General features: G+C 42.2%; 1 protein-coding gene and 1 long non-coding RNA gene across 2 annotated transcripts; both read left to right on the top strand.

The window, feature by feature from the left end:
- Nucleotides 1-10018: 10018 nt before the first annotated feature.
- LOC124683615 lies at nucleotides 10019-11922 on the top strand. The gene is made up of 3 exons (XR_006996755.1): nucleotides 10019-10139; nucleotides 10854-11015; nucleotides 11820-11922. It is a non-coding gene; the product is annotated as an uncharacterized LOC124683615 (long non-coding RNA).
- A 4774-nt stretch (nucleotides 11923-16696) lies between these two features.
- Nucleotides 16697-18274, top strand: LOC124683614 (berberine bridge enzyme-like Cyn d 4). The gene has a single exon (XM_047218101.1). It carries the CDS (start codon nucleotides 16697-16699, stop codon nucleotides 18272-18274), a length of 1578 nt encoding a protein of 525 aa, XP_047074057.1.
- Nucleotides 18275-21059: the final 2785 nt, after the last annotated feature.

Here is a 21059-nt window from a genome sequence, read left to right as displayed (position 1 = left end):
GGCTGCCACGGTACTCTTAAACGCTCGGATATGATGATAGAGCACATTCTCCATATCCGTCGTGAATTCCTAAGAAAATAAGCCAATGAGGTGAAACAAATGTAGAAGATTCCACTGTCCACCATTTTAAAAAAGAGATCTCCTCATTCATTTCCATTTTACACAGGTAACTCCACACATGCATGTCATAGGACAGAGTGAACAAACACAAGCTACTAATTTTCCATATTTTATATGATACCGAAGTTTTAACAGAATGTAACATAAAAGTTTGCTGCATACAGTAGAAAGAAGAGATCGAGCTTCAGACAGGAACATATTGTCATTTGTCAAGCATAACTCCTCCAGGGAGGGCACAACTTTAAAGATGAACAATGTCCAGGTGAGATCATACCCCTACAGGAATTTCATCTAGATTAATAGACCTTAGTTGGCAAAAAATAGTTGCGATACTTAATGTTAGCAATTTCCCTTAATAAAATCACACAACATCAGTACACGTGTGATGTCGCAAGACATTGCCCTATTTTATTCCCTTTTATGTCACTATACCACGGTAGATTAGTACATCTGTTCTCGCAAATTTGACATATACCACGGTAGATTAGTTTTAACCCTCTAAAGCAACTGAAATGATGAAGCATTGTGGTATACATCGCCTTTACCTATTCTCAGAACTGTGGCATATAATCAAGGTATAATCATTCCATCTGCTAAAAAACCAAGCCTTCTTAAAACTCTAAATTAAATCATGATTGGTCTCTAGTTAGATCTCTGCATTTCTTAAACGTGAGTCGGTAGCAATCATAAATAGTAGGTGATACCCAAATTTGAAAGCACAAAGTGATAAAAAAATCCGGATACATAAGAACTAAAGATTAGAATTTTTGACACTGTAGTATGAATCTGAAATTTTATATACATAGATACATCCAAGTGATAGCAAATCCAGAAAATGCAGTTGTAGTTCTTCATGTAACCAGAAGCAGCAGTACGTCATGTTCATTAACTTGGTGATGCTTACCTCTGACTTTGATAAGCTTTTGCATGCAGCTGCAATAATGAGACGTATTTACATTAGAATAATGTTTATATGTGCAGTCTGTGGAGGTTCCTGTCCCATGTCAGGAACCTGCGGGTCGGCCAACTTGCCGGACTTGCTACAGTACGAAAATCCTTAGCCAAGAATAATCTCTCACACTGAACAAAGACAACTGCTCTCATTTTTCTGCACTAATACAATACAAACAATTAAGTCATGGACTGAAAAGTTTCTTAACATAATTAGTTAAGAAAATAGGGCAGTACAAATCACAAGTTTTCCGAACATCAAAAAGAGAAGCCAAATTGCTTTTCTACTTGCCAACTCTGTTTCCTAAAAGCTACAAGAAACTCAATGATATTTGGACTTAACATTATAAAGCCTTGTTCTAAAAACTCACTTTTGAACCAGCGGTCTGTACACAAAGAAGTTATCACAGCCTATTTCTACGTGGCCACTTTGTACTTTGAGCACCATCTCTGTTTTGAATATATAATGTAGAAACATTCTTATTCAGTAAAAAGGTCACAAGAAGAGATTTTACTTCTTCCAATAGTTGCAAACAGAAATCTGAAACTACCTAAACATAAAATTTAACCGAAAGCCTAAATTAAATCATGCATATCTCTATATACAACCGATTAAGCTTACAAGGGTTGCAAGATGAGATTACAACGGATTCTATCCATCTGATTATACACTTAAAAATGAAACAAGGTATAAAAAATGAATTTGGTGGAATCATCACCTTCAGGCTTTAGTTCATGTTCTCTGCATGGTGTCTCTTACCAGTACTAATTATGATAGTAGCAACAACTTGGTTATCCATTGGAGGTGCTTCTCTTGGCCGATATTTAGAAGCTTGTAGGGAACCTACTCGTTTCCTTCCAAGCTCAATTTTTGCCTACAGAAAGTGTGAACAAAGTACTCAGTCCGTTAGCCTTAAAAAATTTCAGAATGGTAATATAGTATCAGAAGTTGCACTTGTTAGCTCAATTATTTATGCTTTAGTGCATCCGCAACCACATTGAACAATAGGAAGAAGTAATTATCTCTATTGGAAACACATGTACATCAAGCAATGCCAGGATGGCATGGTGACTTGCCAGTGGCCAAGACATACCAAAAAACGTAACATACAGTCATTCAATCAATGAGCTATATATATGAGAAGACAACATACTTGTGGATGAGGAATGACAACAAATTCGTGGGCGATTTAACATCATCGAAGAAAGAAATCCAGAGGAGGTTTACCGCAAAGAAGTTGAGAGGAAGTAACACCGCCAGGATGATGATCACCAACCAGAAGTGCCATGTCTCGCTCTAGTACAGAATAGCCACGGAGACAGTGCGAACCAGCGGAGGACCTGAGGTGCCGCAGTGTTTATCTGCTGAAGAAACACCGGCCTCGCACGACGTGGCGCGGGGCACACCGTGAACCCTCACAGATCCACGGATGGCGCCCCCAATTCTGAGATGACAAGTTCAAGAGGCAGAGCCGGCTGGCAATTTCTTGCTTCGCCATCTCCACGCCCGTCTCTCCACCCATCTCCACGCCCGTCCCTCCGACATGGCCGACTCGCCCCCTCCTCTGCTCAGCCAGGCGGCCGGTGACCCGCTGACGATTGGAGGTCCTTCGAGCTCCGCAGGAGCGGGAGGAGGCAGAGGGTGGTCGGCGGCAGGAGGAGGAGGCGGACGGTGGTCGGCTGTAGCTGTGTGTGCGGAGTGCATCGGAGGCGGGCGCGTCAATGGTAAGGTCGATGCGGCTAGGGTTAGCCGCGTGCGCGGCGGCGGTATAGGTAGGCCACAGTACCGAGCGGCGACGGCGAGAGAGGAAGATGAAGAGGGGCAAGGTAGTCGGGCAGCAACAATCGGTGGCGGTGGCGGCTGGTACTCGAAAGAGAGGAGACATGGAAGGGAGCGAGGAGCGACCGAGCGAGGGTCTTGGGTGCGTAGGGTTCCCGTCCCACTCGAGTTAGTTGGGCTTTGGCCCAGTTGGACCCGTGCGGGATGACGGGACGAAGCGGACGACGTAGGTTAACGACCAAAACTTTGTCGTAGTGTTTAGGTGGCAGAATAGGGAACACCTTCGTCCTTTTTAAGTAGTGTAGATGTAGATAGCTTTCCGTTCATGTTCAATCTTTCGCATGAATCTAAAAGGATTATTATTCAGGAATATTGGATCAATTCCCACAGCTTGTCTATAATTAGGCATGAAGGAACATGACCTAATGAAAATTAATATGGTATCCATGTGCTTGCAAGAGCAAATAAATATAGACCAGGTCAGTCGGATATTATATATGATCATCTCAACCAAATTGTTCAAGCTAATTGCGAGAATTAACTTCCAATAGTAAGGTGAACTACCAATTAACCCAGTGGGTATGGTCTTTCTGTTAGATCGTAGCTTTGATCTTTGTTACTACAAAAGCTGAAGAGTATCAACGTAAATGCCTCCGACGGTATGCATTTGCTTCTTTTAATGAGATACCATATAGCCTTTTTTGGGCGATTCAGTTTTGTTTTGAAATGGTAATGCAGATATTAATGATTCGTGACTCATGTTTACACATGTTTCATTATACAATCTCTATAGGTACCAATACTCGAGTGTATATGGATTAATTAGTACATCACCTTACTCTGGATTTTCACCTATTGAAATTTACTTATATAAAATAGGGAATTCTACGAATCGTCTAAAGAATATTTCTCTCTAACTTTTTTTTGCATATACACATCTCTTCAATTAACTCCGTCTAATCCTTTTAGGAATAGACGATCCCAAGCCCAGATAAAGGAGGAGGGTTGTGATAAGCTTGGCGAGCCAACGAAAAAAACCCATCCACTCCTATCGATATGGAACCCAATAGAATTTCGTTGGGGCATAACCCTCTTAGCGACGCGTCATATCGGAACCCGGGTGTGGTGTTAAATGAGAAAGGTCTTGGCCGCCACCTCCTTAGTGGCGCGCTATATCGGAACCCGGATGTGGTGTTAAATGAGCAAGGGCCGGGCCACCACAGCCTTAGTGGCGCGCTACATCTTTTCCCGGGTGTAGTGTTAAGTGAGCAATCGTCTTTGCATATCTCTGGACGGATGCAAAGGACAAGGAAGCTAGCCGAGGCAATTAGGTTGCGGGTGGGTAGTTGGAATGTAGGATCCTTGACCGGGAAGCTATGGGAGTTAGTGAATGCTGCGATTAGGAGGCGTGTAAATATCAGTTATGTCTAAGAGACTATATGGTCGGGTCAGAAGGCGAGGGAAGTCGAGAATACCGGCTCAAGCTTTGGTATTCAGGTTCAGCTGGCACTAGAAATGGCGTAGGTGTCCTCCTAGATAAGAGCCTTAAGGATGGAGTAGTGGACGTTCAGAGAAATGGGGATAGGATCATCCTAGTCAAGCAAGTTGTTGGGAATCTTGTCCTGAACGTTGTTAGTGCTTATGCCCCACAAGTTGGGCTCAACATAAGTGCTAAGAGACAATTTTGGGACGACTGGGAGGATGTTGTCATAAGTGTATCGACAAACGAGAAGCTTTTCATTGGAGGAGATCTCATTAGCCATGTGGGCACAACTAACCTAGGGTTTGGGGGTGTGCATGCAGGCTTCGGGTATGGCGACAGTAACCAGGAGGGTAAAGATACCCTGGACTTTGCGGTAGCCTATGACCTGTTAGTCGCTAACACCTTCTTTAGGAAGAGGCAATCTCACCTACTAACCTTTAGTAGTGCCCAACACTCTAGCCAGATTGACTTTGTCCTCACAACAAGGGATAGGAGGGCTTGTTTGGATTGCAAGGTAATCCATGGGGAGTGTGTTGTGGCGCAACATAAGCTTGCGGTAGCCGATTTCCGTTTTCACGCTAGTGTGATGCGGGGTAAAGGCATCAAAATCACAAGAACGAAGTGGTGGAAGCTCAAAGGGGAAGCACACCAACCTTTAGAGAGAGGATGATCATGGAAGGAACATGGGGTGAAGAGGGAGATGCAGATAGCATGTGGGTTAAGATGGGTACTTGCATTCGGAAGGTAGCTAGGGAGGTGCTTAGGCTGACCACGGGTAAGAAGCCAGAAGCTAAGGATACATGGTGGTGGGATGAGGATGTCCAAAGGGCTATCAAGGAGAAGGAATGTTACAAGAGTTGGCACCATGAGAGAAGCACAAGAAAATGGTGAAGTACAGATAGGCCAAGAAGAATGCAAGGAGAGTTGTGAGTGGCGCAAGGGGGCGGGCCTACGAGGAGCTATATGATAGACTAGGCACAAAGAAAGGCGAGAAGGATATCTACAAGAAGGCCAAAATTCGTGAGAGGGAGACGAGTGAACTCAACTAAGATAAATGCATCAACGATGAGGCTAATCGTATTTTAGTGAAAGACGGAGAAATCAAGAACAGATGGAGGGAGTAATTTGATGGGTTATTCAATGATGGGAACGAGGGAACTATGCCCAAGCTGGTTGACTCCTTTGATGACATCAATAGGCGTTTCGTGCGGAGGATCCAAGATCTTAAGGTTAAAGAGGCCCTCAAAAGGATGAAAGGAGGAAAGTCCCTTGGCCCTGATGATGTCCCAATTGAGGTGTGGGGAGACGTGGCAATATTATGGCTAACTAAGCTTTTCAACCACATTTTCCGGTCAAACAAGATGCCCGAAGAGTGGAGAAAAAGCATACCAGTACCTATCTTCAAGAATAAAGGAGATATTCAAAGTTGTACTAACTACCGAGGAATTAAGCTTATGAGCCATACTATAAAACTTTGGGAGAGAATCATCGAGCATCGCTAGAGGAGAGTGACGAATTTCACTAAAAACCAATTCGGTTTTATGCCTGGGAGATCGACTACAGAGGAGATATTCTTACTTCGCGCACTTATGGAGAGATATAGGGAGTAGAAGAAGGACCTGCATATGGTCTTCATCGACTTGGAGAAGGCGTGTGATAAGATACCAATGATGGTCATGTGGTGGGCGCTGGAGAAACACAAAATTCCAACAAAGTACATTACCCTCATCAGAGATATGTACGATCATGTTGTTGTGACAAGTGTTCGCATAGGTGATTGTGGGACCGAGACCTTCCCAATCACGATAGGACTACATCAAGGGTCGGCCTTGAGTCCTTACATGTTTTTCTTGGTGATGGATGAGGTGACCAAAGATATACAAGGAGATATTCCATGGTGTATGCTCTTTGCTGATGATGTGGTGCTAGTAGATGAAACTAGGGTCGGCGTGAATAGGAAGTTAGAGCTATGGAGACATACTTAAGAGTCAAAGGGGTTTAGAGTTAGCAGGACCAAGACTGAGTACATGCGATGCGATTTTAGTGGTGTTAGTGGCGACGAAGGAGATGTCAGTTTAGAAGGAAAGATAGTGCCCAAGAGGGACACCTTCCGTTACATGGGATCAATGTTGCAAAGCAATGGTGATATCGACGAGGATGTTTGCCACATGATCAAGGCATGGTGGATGAAGTGGCGGCAAGCATCTGGTATCCTATGTGATAAGAAGGTCCCACAAAAACTAAAAAGCAAGTTCTATAGGATGGTAGTCAGACCGGCGATGCTTTATGGGGCAGAATGTTGGCCCACGAAGAGACAACATATCGGACAAATGAGTGTCGCCCAGATGCACATGCTACGATGGATGTGCGGCCATATAATAAAGGACCAGATTAGGAACGAGATAATTCGTGATAGGCTAGGGGTGGCACCGATCGACGAGAAGCTAGTCCAACACCAACTAAGGTGGTATGGGCATATCCAGCGGAATTCTAAAGAGCATGGACGACAATAGAAGGGGTAGAGGACGACCAAAGTTAACGTGGGCGGATGCGATAAAAAGAGACTTGAAGGATTGAAATGTACCTAAAGTCTTGGCTCTTGATAGGACTACATGGAGATCAGCGATCCATGTGCTGGAACCTTAGTTACTTGTTTTTTTCTTTCTCCTTGTGTTGGTCTCTTTTTCTGTTGGGTTTCATATCTAGTCTACCTCAATTTGCTTGGGAAAAAGGCTTTGATGCTGTTGTTGTACCCATATTCTACTCTGTTGTTGTTGTTGGGAAAACACATATTCTATTCTTTAGCTATTATTTTTTTATGTTCAAAATTACATGCGTAAATGAACCGTGGCCGTCCAGGTCCAGGACAGACAATCAAAACAGTATTTTAGTTATTGATATTTTTCCCTTTCTAAGAGTACTTGTGTAAATGAACTGTGCCATTCATGACACTGCAATGATAAAATTTGAGCTAACTTGATAGTGAAATAACAGGTTGACTGAGCCATAGGAGACAAACTTAAAAGTGTGACAGCAGAGAGTTGTGCAATTCATGAGAAAACTTAAGCATACCTACTCAAGTTCTATGCTATGAATACTAATTTAAGCGGGTAATAACATCTTTCGCCACCAGAGGCATATGAGAAGTGCAGTTAGCATAGTAGTAATAGTACTTAAAAGACCATTGTTTCTCTATCTTAAGATGTGTCGAGTTGATCTGTTGAATCTTTCTTGTGATACGATTGTAACAAGTTGTTTCCATATAGAATAAGAATGCACGGAAAACAAGCCAATTGGAAGATAAATTTAGCTCTGCTTGGACGATTCAACTTACCTTAGTTTTCATGTGATAGGGCTAGGATTCACCATTGCACATTGTACATTGCACCGGGGATGCAACCAAATCAATCTGATGGTGAATTTCCCTGTTTTGCATGATAGTTTTTTTTACCAAAAGCAAATAATTGTAGTACTATTGATACACAATGGAGGTTAATCATAAGAGCAGAGATAATTGCATATTAACTAAGAACATGTACTGGCTTATGGGATATATGTTATTTAACAATTGATAATACAATTTGAAGTTGCATACCATATCAACTCAAATCAGTGTATCTGAAGGTATATATGATGCCCCCCATAGGGGGCCTCACAGCGATTCTTGCTTCTGGATCGTCGGATTTTCTCATCTATTCATCTCATCCGTTGATTCCTGACCCGAAGCAAGCGCACTGACTGGCTGTCCTCGCGCGTGGCTGCTTCCCGGTTGGTTCCTCCCGCTAGATTTCCCCATGGAACGGTTGTTTCGTACCCGCTTCCCTCTACGCGTGGGCCTGACCGCGAGACAGCCCCGCTCGTCGGTTGCTGCGCCTGAGAAGGGCGTTGGTCAGGTGTACCGTGGCCATTCGTTTTTTTTAGAGCAGGGTATAAAATGGCAGTGAAACCCTAGCCACCCGTAATCCCCTCGCGCTGCTTTGCCTCCTCCCTGTTGCCGAGCAGCCCGGCGACGGCGGCCGTGGCTGGCGGGGCGCCCTCTCGCAATACTGCCACGACGGCGTCCGGCACCGCTAGACAGCTGCAGCCGGCGGTCGGCGCGGGGACAGCGGACGGACGGTGAAGCGCTCTCCCGCCCGGCCATGGCGGCATCCGGCGACGATGGGCGGCTGCTGGGCAGCTGAGGACCTCTGCATTGCGGGCCCGGTGGCTGGCCAAGCTCCACCTCCTCCATCCCTGCTAAATGCTTCTGTTAAAGTTGTAGTACCTTACTGTATGCTTATTTGCAGTAGCTAATGGTTTGAGTGTGTCTATGTACGTAGATTCGAGATGTTAGCCTCCTATACTTCCGTACTTTATACTAAGATGTTCTTACATTTTTCTGCAACAAAGAAAATACAATCTTGCTTAGTTTGACATGTTTTGGTGGCCTGTAACTGTCATGTAGTGCAAATTTCTGCCGGGTTTAAAATTCTGCTTTGTTCTTCTAAAGCATTAAGCTTTGATTTAATTTTATTATAGAATGGTTGCCATCTTATGCTCCGTAACTGAATGTACTTGAACTTTAAACATGAAATATGATAGTCTATATTCAGGCTCCTATAAATGATCTGAGAAAAATATTCATATAGTGTTCCAACGAAAGTTGTTTCATTGCTAGATAGATAAATCCGTTCATATTTATCACTAGAGCCTCTAACAAAAAAATCATTTTGGTGAAATGATCAATGGTTCATACATTTTTTTACTAACCTACGCAACAATTTCAGTATGTCTAGATGCCACATATATTCAGGAGCATTGTGAGATTCGATTTTTTGAAACATTAGCTTACTGCTGTCCATGGTCTGGCTTTGTAGATTTTCTTTGTTGCACCACAAAATTAAGATGGTGATTACGATTTTGTTTACTGCAGTACAAAATTAAGATGGTAATTAATACCAAGTTGTTTGTCAGGCAAACCAGATCACGGATGAGCAGTTCTATTTGCCAAAGTCAGGGGCACACACTTGCTAAGGTTGGTGTCTACCAAAGCCAGGGTTCGCACATGGGCAGTTCTATGTTGCCATCTCAAGAGTGATATCTAGGAAAGGATTGAAAGTACTTGCAAATGAATCCGGGGTGCCAACCGTAGAAACAAGGAATATAGTATATAGAGAAGTCGTTGGTCATCTCTAAGTATGTTAGCTCACATGTAGTTTTCTGCATTTTTCTATGCATGCATCCTCTGTATTTGATTGATTAAGTGATGTCTTCCATCGTTTCTTTTTGCTCGAGTTCACTCTCTACTGAATACACAAGGTTCCATGCTGTCATTCTTACCTTGGAGTTTTTGGTGGCAAGTGACTTAGTATTGCTGATCCTGGGTGCAAGTGTCGCCCAGTAGTGTCTGGTGGACCTTTTGTGATCATGTGTTCTGTTTGTATGAATACTATTGAGTTGTTTCAAGTGCGACGTTTAGGTTTAAACATGTTGGTTTGGTTCATGCTGATGCTATCCTACATGGAACACTTACTACTGTGGTAAGTCTGTATATACTGTATAATTTGAGAACTTCCATTGTACACACAGAATAAGAACTAATCATCTAAATCAATTGCAGGATCAGGATCATATGCGAGTAATCAGCTCAAAATTTCTACAGCTGCCGGTTCTGGTTTTTCGGTATCTGAACTAATAGGGGATGGTTCACTTGCACACACAATGTGTTTAGTCTAGATGAATGAGCCGTGTACTCAGTTCCCTATTCCCTGTAAATGTTGTATGTCAAGGTATCTCACCTCATCCAGACAACAACCTTGAGCCATAGTAAGATCACTAGCATCATATCTACTTTTTTATTGCTATAAAATCAAACATTCATGCAAATGTTGCCATATAACCTGGCATATGTAAATTTTTAATCTTCTCTTGTATATAGATAGTCAGCCATGCTCTCTTTAGCTTGCTTTTTTTTTCTTTTTTTTTCTTTGTTTCTTGTATATATCTACTTTTTTGGTGAGGAAATAAAATTTTACTGTGGGCCTTTTACTTAGGGTTTGATCTTGTGAGCAGTCTACACAAAATGCTAAAGATAATGAGCTTAATCGTGTGAGCATTCAGAACTTACCAAAGATTGTGTGCTTCCCCTTTTATGAATTATGATACATGGTTCATGGTATTAATTATAACTGAAAAAATGAGTGTATTAAACATGAACATAAATGGATGGGAAGGTGCTAAAACTGCATATGTATGGTGTTCCTATTTGCTCCGTGAACATGAACATACTTCCATGATAAATATTGTTGCAATAATGGTTTTCTTTTTCTCCGTTTGTAGTCCGTAGTGGTCAACTGCAGTGACGCTGCCATTAAATTATGTTAGCTTCAAATAAATTTGATGCTGATGTGATATATGTCCGAGTTGCCCTTCTCATGATATTATAGTATATACCTATAAGGTTGACTTTGTTAGTTTTATTATTTCTGGAACATGATCGTGGATTTTGATTGCTAATAAGGCAATTGTTCCATTTTGCAGCGTTGTATTGGGAGTTGGAAAGAATTGCATATGAGACTACATACATGTGCTGCCTAACTGGCGTGGATTTTGCTGTTGTCATGATCCGGATGTCGCCACCACTAACTGGACATCTGGATATCTGGCCGTTAGCAGATTTGTTGTCTTCAAATACGGCTAAATGTGAGCAAAACTATCAACCTTTAGTTCTTGAAGTAACAATCTGGAACAGTGCTCATGGTTCTTACATTTACTATCTAAAATGTGTTTTCTCTATGTTGTCTTTGCTCTTGGGGAATCGGTTAATTTTTTAGTTAAATAAAAAAGGTGATGCAAACAAAAAAGTGTGCCTTCCTCTATGTTTCTCAAAGATTTACTATAAAACACATGCATGATTTTCAACACCTTTAGTCTATAAAGTAAATGTATCATCTCCTCTCATTGGTTCAGATATATTCTGGAGATAATAGCTTCTGTTGTCGGCATATGAACACACACGGTTTCAGTTATAGTGTCATCACACAGCGGCAATAGGTAGTGTCATGTTGATGTGAGAATTTAAGAGAGAGAGAGGCGGGAAGCTAATTAAATGCAGACTTTTAGAGGAGATGAATAAATGTCGTAGTGTATATGGGCAGTGACACTATTTATAGATTATTTTGATCAGACAGCTAGGGAAAAAAGGGAATCTACTTATGCAAACAATAATTTACTTTACACAAGATAATTTCTAGAGCACGTCAAAATTGGGCTATGCATGTGACCAATCCATCTCAGTGTGTTTTTGTGCATTCTAGATGTATTGCTAGAAAATATTCAAGATGAGGTTACCGACTGATCAAAGAAAAAGAGACGACTTTAATCTATTCAAGTTTTTTGTGCATTCTATTTTGGTGAAACAGTTACTAGAAGAACCTGTATTCCTGAAACTAAAGAATATTATTGCGGCAGATTTCGTGACTACTTGACTTGATTTTTTGTTCATAGTTATTTACCTTGGTGCTAAAATTCACAACGGCCTTATTATTCAATGAAATACGACAAGGAGCAGAGGGGCGGGTTCAATGCCCACTTCCATTTAGTGAAACACTCGTACTGGATGTTCTCTGCTTTGTTTTTCCATATATTTATGATTACCCATGTATTGTTGGTTCTTCAATTTCCTTATTAGGCAAGATATTGTCATCAGTGCATACATTAACTTAGAACATCATGTTCAAGCTTAGCACCTGCGAATTTAGACATGCTATCAAGATTATTTGATCTAATTTTATTGCTTTTCTCTAGCACAAATGATAATCCGCCACTTAGACAATTTACTACTTTTTTGTCATATATTGCACGCTTTCCTTATTCCCAAGTGAGACTACCTTGCGGACTCTTCTTTTCCTATTCTTGCACTCCATTGATATTTTGTTATTATGAATTTTATATTGGTAGACAAATTACTTAGTTATTAAATTTGATGTAGGCTAATTTTGAACTTAAAATTTAATATATCAGCAGCATAAGTTGATATATTTGTTACTTGCATTTCTTATAAATCCTAATGTTTATGCGGCGACGGTAATCTGCTCTTGCTTGTGCGCTATAGTTTTCATTTTTTTTTATATATTCATAGAGATTGTTCGTGGATTTTTTTTTGTGTATGCTTAAATCCCGTACGAGGTGGTTTGATCCCACCAAGATTCTTTAGTTCTCGGAACCCCGCCAAAATTTAACAGCATGGACATTCCAAATACTGTAGAATGAACAACTGGATTCTTTATGGGAATTTGATATACAGCCCCAGCAGTGTTTGTACATGTCCATTCGCTAACCCATATTCTATTTGAGCTATTTTTAGGCATACATAGCCCTCAAAGGAGTCTAATATCGAGACATGAGCCAAGAAGAATAAAATCTAACTTATCATCTCCGTATGGGGTTGGTGCCAGACAACCCTTTCAGCTGGCCTATTTATCTTTTGTTTGTTTCAGGCTCCACGTGATACCAACATCTGATTCAAGCTTTGCTTCTTTTTAGGGGTCTTACCTCTTAGGGTTGTAAAGTTCTTTCTTCTGTGTTCTTCACATTCCATAGACTACAAAAAATATGTGTTACACCTTTTATGGTCGTTCCATTTGTTCCTGTTATGTGTGATATATAAACCCTACATTCTCTACATCGACTTGTATGCCTAACATAGTGACTTACAAGGTGCTAAAGTAGCTGAAATTAAATTCGGTTCCCAGGTGCATATGCTCCCTCTATTAAAAAATATATTTTGAAATGTCGAGATTTTTTAACAAAAAATTCTACATGTACATCCCGACAATATACGTGCATTCATCAAGTTTCGCGAGGAACCAATATTTTGCATGGTCTATGTAAAAAAGAGAAAAATATTTTCTGAAAAGCCTTGTTTTTAGCAATGAATTTTATCTTTTTTACATGCGTCACACGACAAGTCGATTTTTCATGAAGTGATGTATGTGCCATGTTTTCGTTTTAATTTTTTAAAAATTTCAAAATATGTGTAACATGCATTTCAAAATAGATGAAGCATATGCTTCCATGTGCCAAAACACCACTACCACTTATGTATTTGTGATGCACATGTATTGCTAAGGGTGCTTGTTCTCTCATACTATAAGTGCTTTACAAGATGTTTATCAGTGCAAAAGATTGGCCCGTTTGCCGCTCCTAATCGCTTCCAGTAACTAAGAGTACGAGCTTTTGTAATTATGGAGATTTTTACCTTAATTGTTTCTATTAAACCTAACAAATGTATATAATATTGATAGTTTATTTTAATCGCAGTTATACAAAATGAATATTGGCATCAACTTCACGGGATCGTGCGCCAAGGCGCACATCTAAATCTAGTCCTTATAGACTTCACTAGCATAGCAGACGTGCTGCTTCGTGCCAAATTTCTACATTACAACTATGTGTCGTTGCAACATGTTTCAGAATGGTGGTTGTCGCTTTTATTTTGTAGGTTGTTGTCGCTTAGTGCATCACTCGTGCTTGTTGGACCTATCTTACCATCTGCAAGTTGGACACATAGAATTTCTATTTTTTGTGGCTTGGATTAGAGATAAAATTAGCGCAATCATTTCTGACGAACAATAAGATATTGGAAGTTAAGTAAAATATAAGGAGAGTCAACTGAAATATGTAAAAAAACTAGATCTTACAAAAAATTGTGTTTCCCGTTGATGATCCTAATGATGTTTTATTCTCTTTTGTGTTATGCAGAGTAGAAAAACTGAGGCAATAATGCCATTTGAATTGATGAACCATTCTGGTGCATCTCGACATGCTTTTGAAGTATTATGTTAACCTCCTGTGCCAATTAATCAACATTTATCTTTATATTTTCTTATTGTTGTCCTTTCGGTATATTTTCTTTTATTGCTTTCCATTATGACTGCCAACGTGTTAATATTTGTGCATGTTTCAGCTAATTGTGTGCCACCCTATTAACATATTTATTTTCATATTTTTTTTATATTTTTCCCCAATGTTTTGTGTACTTTCTTACTTGTTGAACATTATATAAAATACTTCTGGCTTATCAGATAAAATGGTTTTTGTCCATATGTAATATGAGTATTGTTATTCACATGATTCTTCTAAAAAAACTAATTTATTGATGAAGTGGCTTAAAATAAATTTTTCTAAAGCTTGGAATCCTAAATCAAACATTGGTGTGTATACATAGTCCTCTATTTAATTTACGGACAACACTATAACAAAAGGCAAAATTAATTGCCCAACAGCGGTACACCTAAACACGGTTGCAAACTAACCGCAGCTATCACACAAATGGCGAAATGTATTGCAGATGGTGCGGCGAAGCGCCCAAGCCCATCTAGTATGTTTAAAGGCCCATTTGAAAACTCCCGCTACAAATGGTTAGAGGCATTTTGCGTAGTCTGGCTAAGAACATGCTAGTTTTAGGGGCAATTTTCCCAAGTGTGGCTAAAAGATGTACGGGGGCAATTTGCCAAAGTGCTGCTGAAGATGTATAGAGGAAATTTACCAAAGTACGGCTAAAATGTATAGACACAAATATCCAAAATGCGGCTAACAATGTATAGAGGAAAATATCCAAAATGCTGCTAAAATGTATAGAAGCAACAAAGTGTGGCTAAAAATATATATGAGCATTTTTTAAATAGCGACAAAAAATATTTGGGACAATTTTCAAATTGCATCTAAAAATATATAGGGGCATTTTTCAAAGTGGCGTCTAAAAGTATATAGAGGCAACTTGAAAGTGCGGCAAGAAATACTATTTTTAGGGGCATTTTTTCAAAGTGAGGCTATAGTTTTTAGTAACATGATTAAATTTGACATTTTTAAGTGTCTCTAAAAATAATTAGAGTCACTTTAGTTATTTTTAGGAGCATTTTAAAGTGCCACTAATGATCTGCTCTCTCGTAGTGCTAATATATGATACTATCCGTTGTGAGTAGTCTAATATAATAAGGCTAAAAGCACCAAATACGAGCCTCTTTGAAGTGGTATTACTTTGTGCTGTAAGATAATAAATGTAAACTTTTATGTCAGGATCTTATTCCTTTTTGTTCCACTAGACCTTAGGATTGTTTTGTTCATGGGAGTTACAAAATGGGGCGATAGGAAGGAAAACCACGTCGTGTGTGCGCTGTGCGCATGATCGTGCGATGTGTGCAATTTGTGTACTCATCAAACGTCAACACTACGTACCAAACCGTGCCATTACCACATCCTTTATTTGCAGCACCCATTATATCTCTGATCTATCAATAAACCGTTGGCATCGTCTATATATCTTGGACAAATGAGTTCTCAGGAAGTCAGAATACAAAAAAAAGCGCTTCCATCGGGCATCGGCAGTGTGATGTCAGAGGAGCTAAAGGACATTACTTTCTCAATAAAACAAAATTATCTATCAGCAGTGATGCAAGGAGAGATAGAGAGATATAGAACGGTGCATATATGTTCGATGGTGTCATACGGGCTGCAGCGTTTGGAGGCTCTAGCTATAGTTTGGAATACATACATGCAGCCAGGCCGCTGCCTTAGCGAAAAAAGTCAGACCGTCAGAAGCTGATTAAAGGGAATTTTTGGAACCTGGATACTGTGAAACTCAATTAAACTTAGTCTAGCATTAATTAATTTACATAATTACCTGACCTCTAAGTTACAAAACAATCGGAAGGGGGGAGTTTCCTTTGGACTATTCATCTAAAACTTGTGACTTTTACCTAAACTACATATTTTCGGATTTTATTTCAATTAAAACACTTAGGACCAAAAATATTTTTGACGAACAATTAATCGTCAGAAGTAAACGTACTTGTGTGAACGTTAGAGGATGGATATAGACTTTCTTCCTGAACATCACCTTATCTGATGCTTCCCGGCCCAAATATCCAGTATGCGTGTTGCATTTAATCAACATATGCCCTCGAAAAAAGAAAATCAACACATCACGCATTAACATTTCCACGAACAAAATGCATCTGTTTTTTTCCATTTCAATGGTAAATAAAACGTCATCTTGATGTAGGTATATTCAACGCCCTGCAGTTTCGCTCCTAAAGGCGCTACCATCCCGACGGTTTTGTTCTTGGACCAAACGCACGGCAATGTGCGAAGAAGCGATGCCTGATCGCCACATCACGCACAACCCTGTACAAACGGAGATCTTGACTTGGTTAAAACTCCACATTTAGTTTACTGGATGGATCCGCGCTTGTAGGGTGCGGTGCGGACACCGGAGAAACAAGAGGGTGCTCAGTCGAAACCTCCTATATAAGCTCATCTCCAGTCCTCACAGCGATATGTACACCCAGCCACCGATCGAGTACACTCCAAGTTAAGCTACAATGGCGAATTCCAGGACCTTGGCGCTGGTGTTGCTGTTCTGCTCCTTGGCGTCCTCTTGGGAGGTCGCCTTCTCCTACTTCCCCTCGCCGGCAGTCAAGGAGGATTTCCTGGGATGCCTCGTGAAGGAGATCCCGCCACGCCTCCTCTACGCCAAGAGCTCCCCCGGCTACCCCTCCGTGCTGGGGCAAACCATCCGGAACTCGAGATGGTCGTCGCCGGACAACGTGAAGCCGCTCTACATCATCACCCCCACCAACACCTCCCACATCCAGTCCGCCGTGGTGTGCGGCCGCCGATACGACGTCCGCATCCGCGTACGCAGCGGCGGGCACGACTACGAGGGCCTCTCGTACCGCTCCCTGCAGCCCGAGAACTTCGCCGTCGTTGACCTCAATCTGATGCGGGCGGTGTTGGTGGACGGTAAGGCCCGCACGGCGTGGGTCGACTCCGGCGCGCAGCTCGGCGAGCTCTACTACGCCATCTCCAAGTATAGCCGCACGCTGGCGTTCCCGGCCGGCGTTTGCCCGACCATCGGCGTGGGCGGTAACCTCGCGGGCGGCGGCTTCGGCATGCTGCTGCGCAAGTACGGGATCGCCGCAGAGAACGTCATCGACGTGAAGCTCGTCGACGCCAACGGCAAGCTGCACGACAAGAAGTCCATGGGCGACGACCATTTCTGGGCCGTGAGGGGTGGCGGCGGCGAGAGCTTCGGCATCGTGGTCTCGTGGCAGGTGAAGCTCCTGCCGGTGCCTCCCACGGTGACCATCTTCAAGATCCCCAAGTCAGTCAGCGAGGGCGCCGTGGACATCATCAACAAGTGGCAACTGGTCGCGCCTCAACTTCCCGCCGACCTCATGATCCGCATCATCGCGATGGGGCCCATGGCCACGTTCGAGGCCATGTACCTCGGCACCTGCAAAACCCTGACCCCGATGATGCAGAGCAAGTTCCCCGAGCTTGGCATGAACGCCTCGCACTGCAACGAGATGTCATGGATCGAGTCCATCCCCTTCGTCCACCTCGGCCATAGGGATTCCCTGGAGGGCGACCTCCTCAACCGGAACAACACCTTCAAGCCCTTTGCGGAGTACAAATCGGACTACGTCTACGAGCCATTCCCCAAGAGCGTGTGGGAGCAGATCTTTGGCACCTGGCTCGTGAAGCCTGGTGCGGGGATTATGATCTTCGACCCCTACGGTGCCACCATCAGCGCCACCCCAGAAGCGGCGACGCCGTTCCCTCACCGCAAGGGCGTCCTCTTCAACATCCAGTACGTCAACTACTGGTTCGCTCCGGGAGCCGGCGCCGCGCCCTTGTCGTGGAGCAAGGAAATCTACAACTACATGGAGCCGTACGTGAGCAAGAACCCCAGGCAGGCCTACGCCAACTACAGGGACATCGACCTCGGGAGGAACGAGGTGGTGAATGGCGTCTCCACCTACAGCAGTGGTAAGGTCTGGGGACAGAAATATTTCAAGGGTAACTTCGAGAGGCTCGCCATTACCAAGGGCAAGGTGGATCCTACGGATTATTTCAGGAACGAGCAGAGCATCCCGCCACTGATCCAGAAGTTCTAGTTGTCGAGGGAGATTTGTCGATTAGTTATATGCTTTTGCATTGAGATTTAGAGCGTGTGGTTGGCGCTTCACAATGGCCAACTAATAAGGATCACAACGGCGCTGTCTTGAATCGCAACAATTAAAAAGTTTGAAACTTGCCAAATATTAAACGCCTCACAAGACCATTATTTGCTCCCCTCATTAGATAGAGAGATGTCATATTATGTGGATCTTGTTTTTTTTTTTTACCTTCGTTTTATAGTAGTTGTCGCTAATTTAGTAGTTCCACCGTTTCAAAATAAGTGTGTCAACTTTTATCTAGATGCATATCAATGCATCTATAACTAAAATATATCTAGATATATCTATATCTAAACTAAACATTAGTAGAAAAAATGCTATAGAAGTAGGACTAATGGAAGCAAGCTCCAGTTAGCGCATGCGGCTACTATTTTTAGCAGCATGTGATATAGCAGCACATGACTATAGTAAGGGGTTAGTGGTAACGTACCCACTGGCATGGAACAGAGGAAGTATAGAACGCAGGAAGTATCAAATATCGCTAACTATGAAAATCTTATGTACATACATATATATATAATTTACCACAAGCCATAGATCCATTCGTATATGCCAATAGTTTCTACAGATCTTGATTTGTATGGGTTGTCATTTATGTGGTCAAAGAAACATGTAACCCATATTTATCCTACGTCATCAATTGATAAAGTCATAATAACATTTGTTCAACAGCTTAGCAAATGTCGTAACCATAATGCATCAAAAGGTTTCATTTCACTCTTTAGTTAGAGGTTACATGTGCATCACAAGACAAACGAAAAGTTAATTATTCTTGTCAATTCTTAACTACTAAAGCAAATCTCTAAAGTTGATACTTTTCAGGTTCCAAATTAATTGAGGCATATTTGTCTAGATACACGTATCTAGATATATTTTAATGTGCTGAAACATGTGAATCTAGATAAATCCACGTTAATTTTCTTGTGAGAATTACCGGGGGGGGGGGGTTAATCCCCACCGCTTGTTAATTAATTTTGAAAGGAGGAAGTACAATATGACATTCACATCCTATAAGAACTAATATACTGTGACAATTTTTTCATCGAATATTGAATAGTCATTTGAGTATATATGCTTATCTGTTACAAAACAGATAAACCACAGAAACAACATAGTTAACATGGTATTGTCTCTACCTGCAAAAAAAAAAACATAAACGTGTGATTGTCTCGCTTCAAAAATCATCCCACATCATGACGATCGATATTTCTTGGTCCTCAGTTTGAAGTATATATTTGTCTTCAAATAGTCAATATATTTGTTGCGTCATTTTATAGTACATCAAATGAATTTGGGCCATTTGTTGTCAAGGGGATAAGAATGGATTCACTCCCTCCAGCCGGTTCACAAACGCAATACTACACAAAATTTTCTGCAGTACTCCCGCCAATCCAAACTATTAATGTCGTCAAGGGGATAAGAATGGATTCACTAACTCATATCAATATCCATGGGGAAACCCTTAATTATGAGGGATTGGAGTAGTTTGCTTACGATCATTGCAGTGGTTATTTGGGATGAAATATGTTGGGGATTCGTAGCAGAAAAAATCTAACTAACCAACCCGGTTTCCCAGATCTATCTAGGAGCAATGCAGTAACGGAGAAGGTTTCGGCGACGTACCATCGTAGACCGAAAATGGTTAACGTTTTGCTAGAACGTGGTTGATGTAGTCGTACTTCGTCGTGGACCTCGGGGTCATGTAGAAGTCCTCTCTTACTACCCTACGGTGCTCAACTACGCTCCCGGCCTCAGATCGAGCTAAGGTTGCGGAAGAAGATCTTATGGATCCGAATCGCGGCACCGCTCCAGCGTACCGGGTGGAGTACTCCCTCCATGTACTACGGGTGGAGAGAGAACTAGAGAGAGAGAGAGTTGGAGGCGCCCAAAGAGGCTCTCCTTTTTCCCTGTGGGAAATCGTGTACTCTCCTCCTCCAATGCCTCCACCTTATATAGGGGAAGGGGGAGGGGGAGGGGGAGGGGGAGGGGATGAGGGCTGCTCCCCAAACCCTAAAAGGAGTGGCCGGCTGAAAGAGCAAAGTCTTCCCATATAGTTTTGTGTTTTTTTTATCACAACACTAGAATATATTTCACCGTGTGCATAGTTGCTTTGAAGATTTGTAGGTACATGGTGTTCTCGTTGAACACCTCAAGATCGGAAGATCAAGATTGAAATTATGGTCGTCGATAGGCGTAGTGGATAGATCTTCTAGTTTTGTGTGTCTGTCGCGAGTCAACATTGTTGGAAAGGTCTTGAAAAGACTATGGGAAACATGGTTTCTCTGCTTAACCGGTAGTACCGGTGCTAGTTGCGATAGTACCGCTACCGCTACCAGCACCAGGTACACGTCAGTTGGAACCTTGACGGTACTACCGCTCCCTTTTGGAAGCGGTAGTACCGATCGAGGTACCACTGGCGATACTGTCTGTTAGGGTCGACGTTACAGTATCCCTGCCGGTACCCAACTGGCACTACCGCTTAAGGTCACCTTTTGATGGTGAATCGCGGTAGTGCCGGTCAGGTACCGGTGAGGTACCTGTTAAGGGAAACGTGGCGGTGATACCGGGTGCGGTACCCCTCTGGTACCGGCTAGGCATCTAGTGCACCCAGAACTCATGCTGGTACCTTGAAGGTACCAGTACCGGTAGTGCCGGATGGAGCCCCACGTGTCCTTCTCAAAAGGCACCTGTATGACCCAAAGTGGTAGTACCGCTTCACCAA

Source organism: Lolium rigidum, chromosome 1 (genome assembly GCF_022539505.1).
Source record: "Lolium rigidum isolate FL_2022 chromosome 1, APGP_CSIRO_Lrig_0.1, whole genome shotgun sequence".
In the NCBI taxonomy this organism is placed as follows: Eukaryota; Viridiplantae; Streptophyta; class Magnoliopsida; order Poales; family Poaceae; genus Lolium; species Lolium rigidum.
Note: the sequence above shows the minus strand (reverse complement) of the source record. Positions and strands in the feature narration are given on the sequence as shown.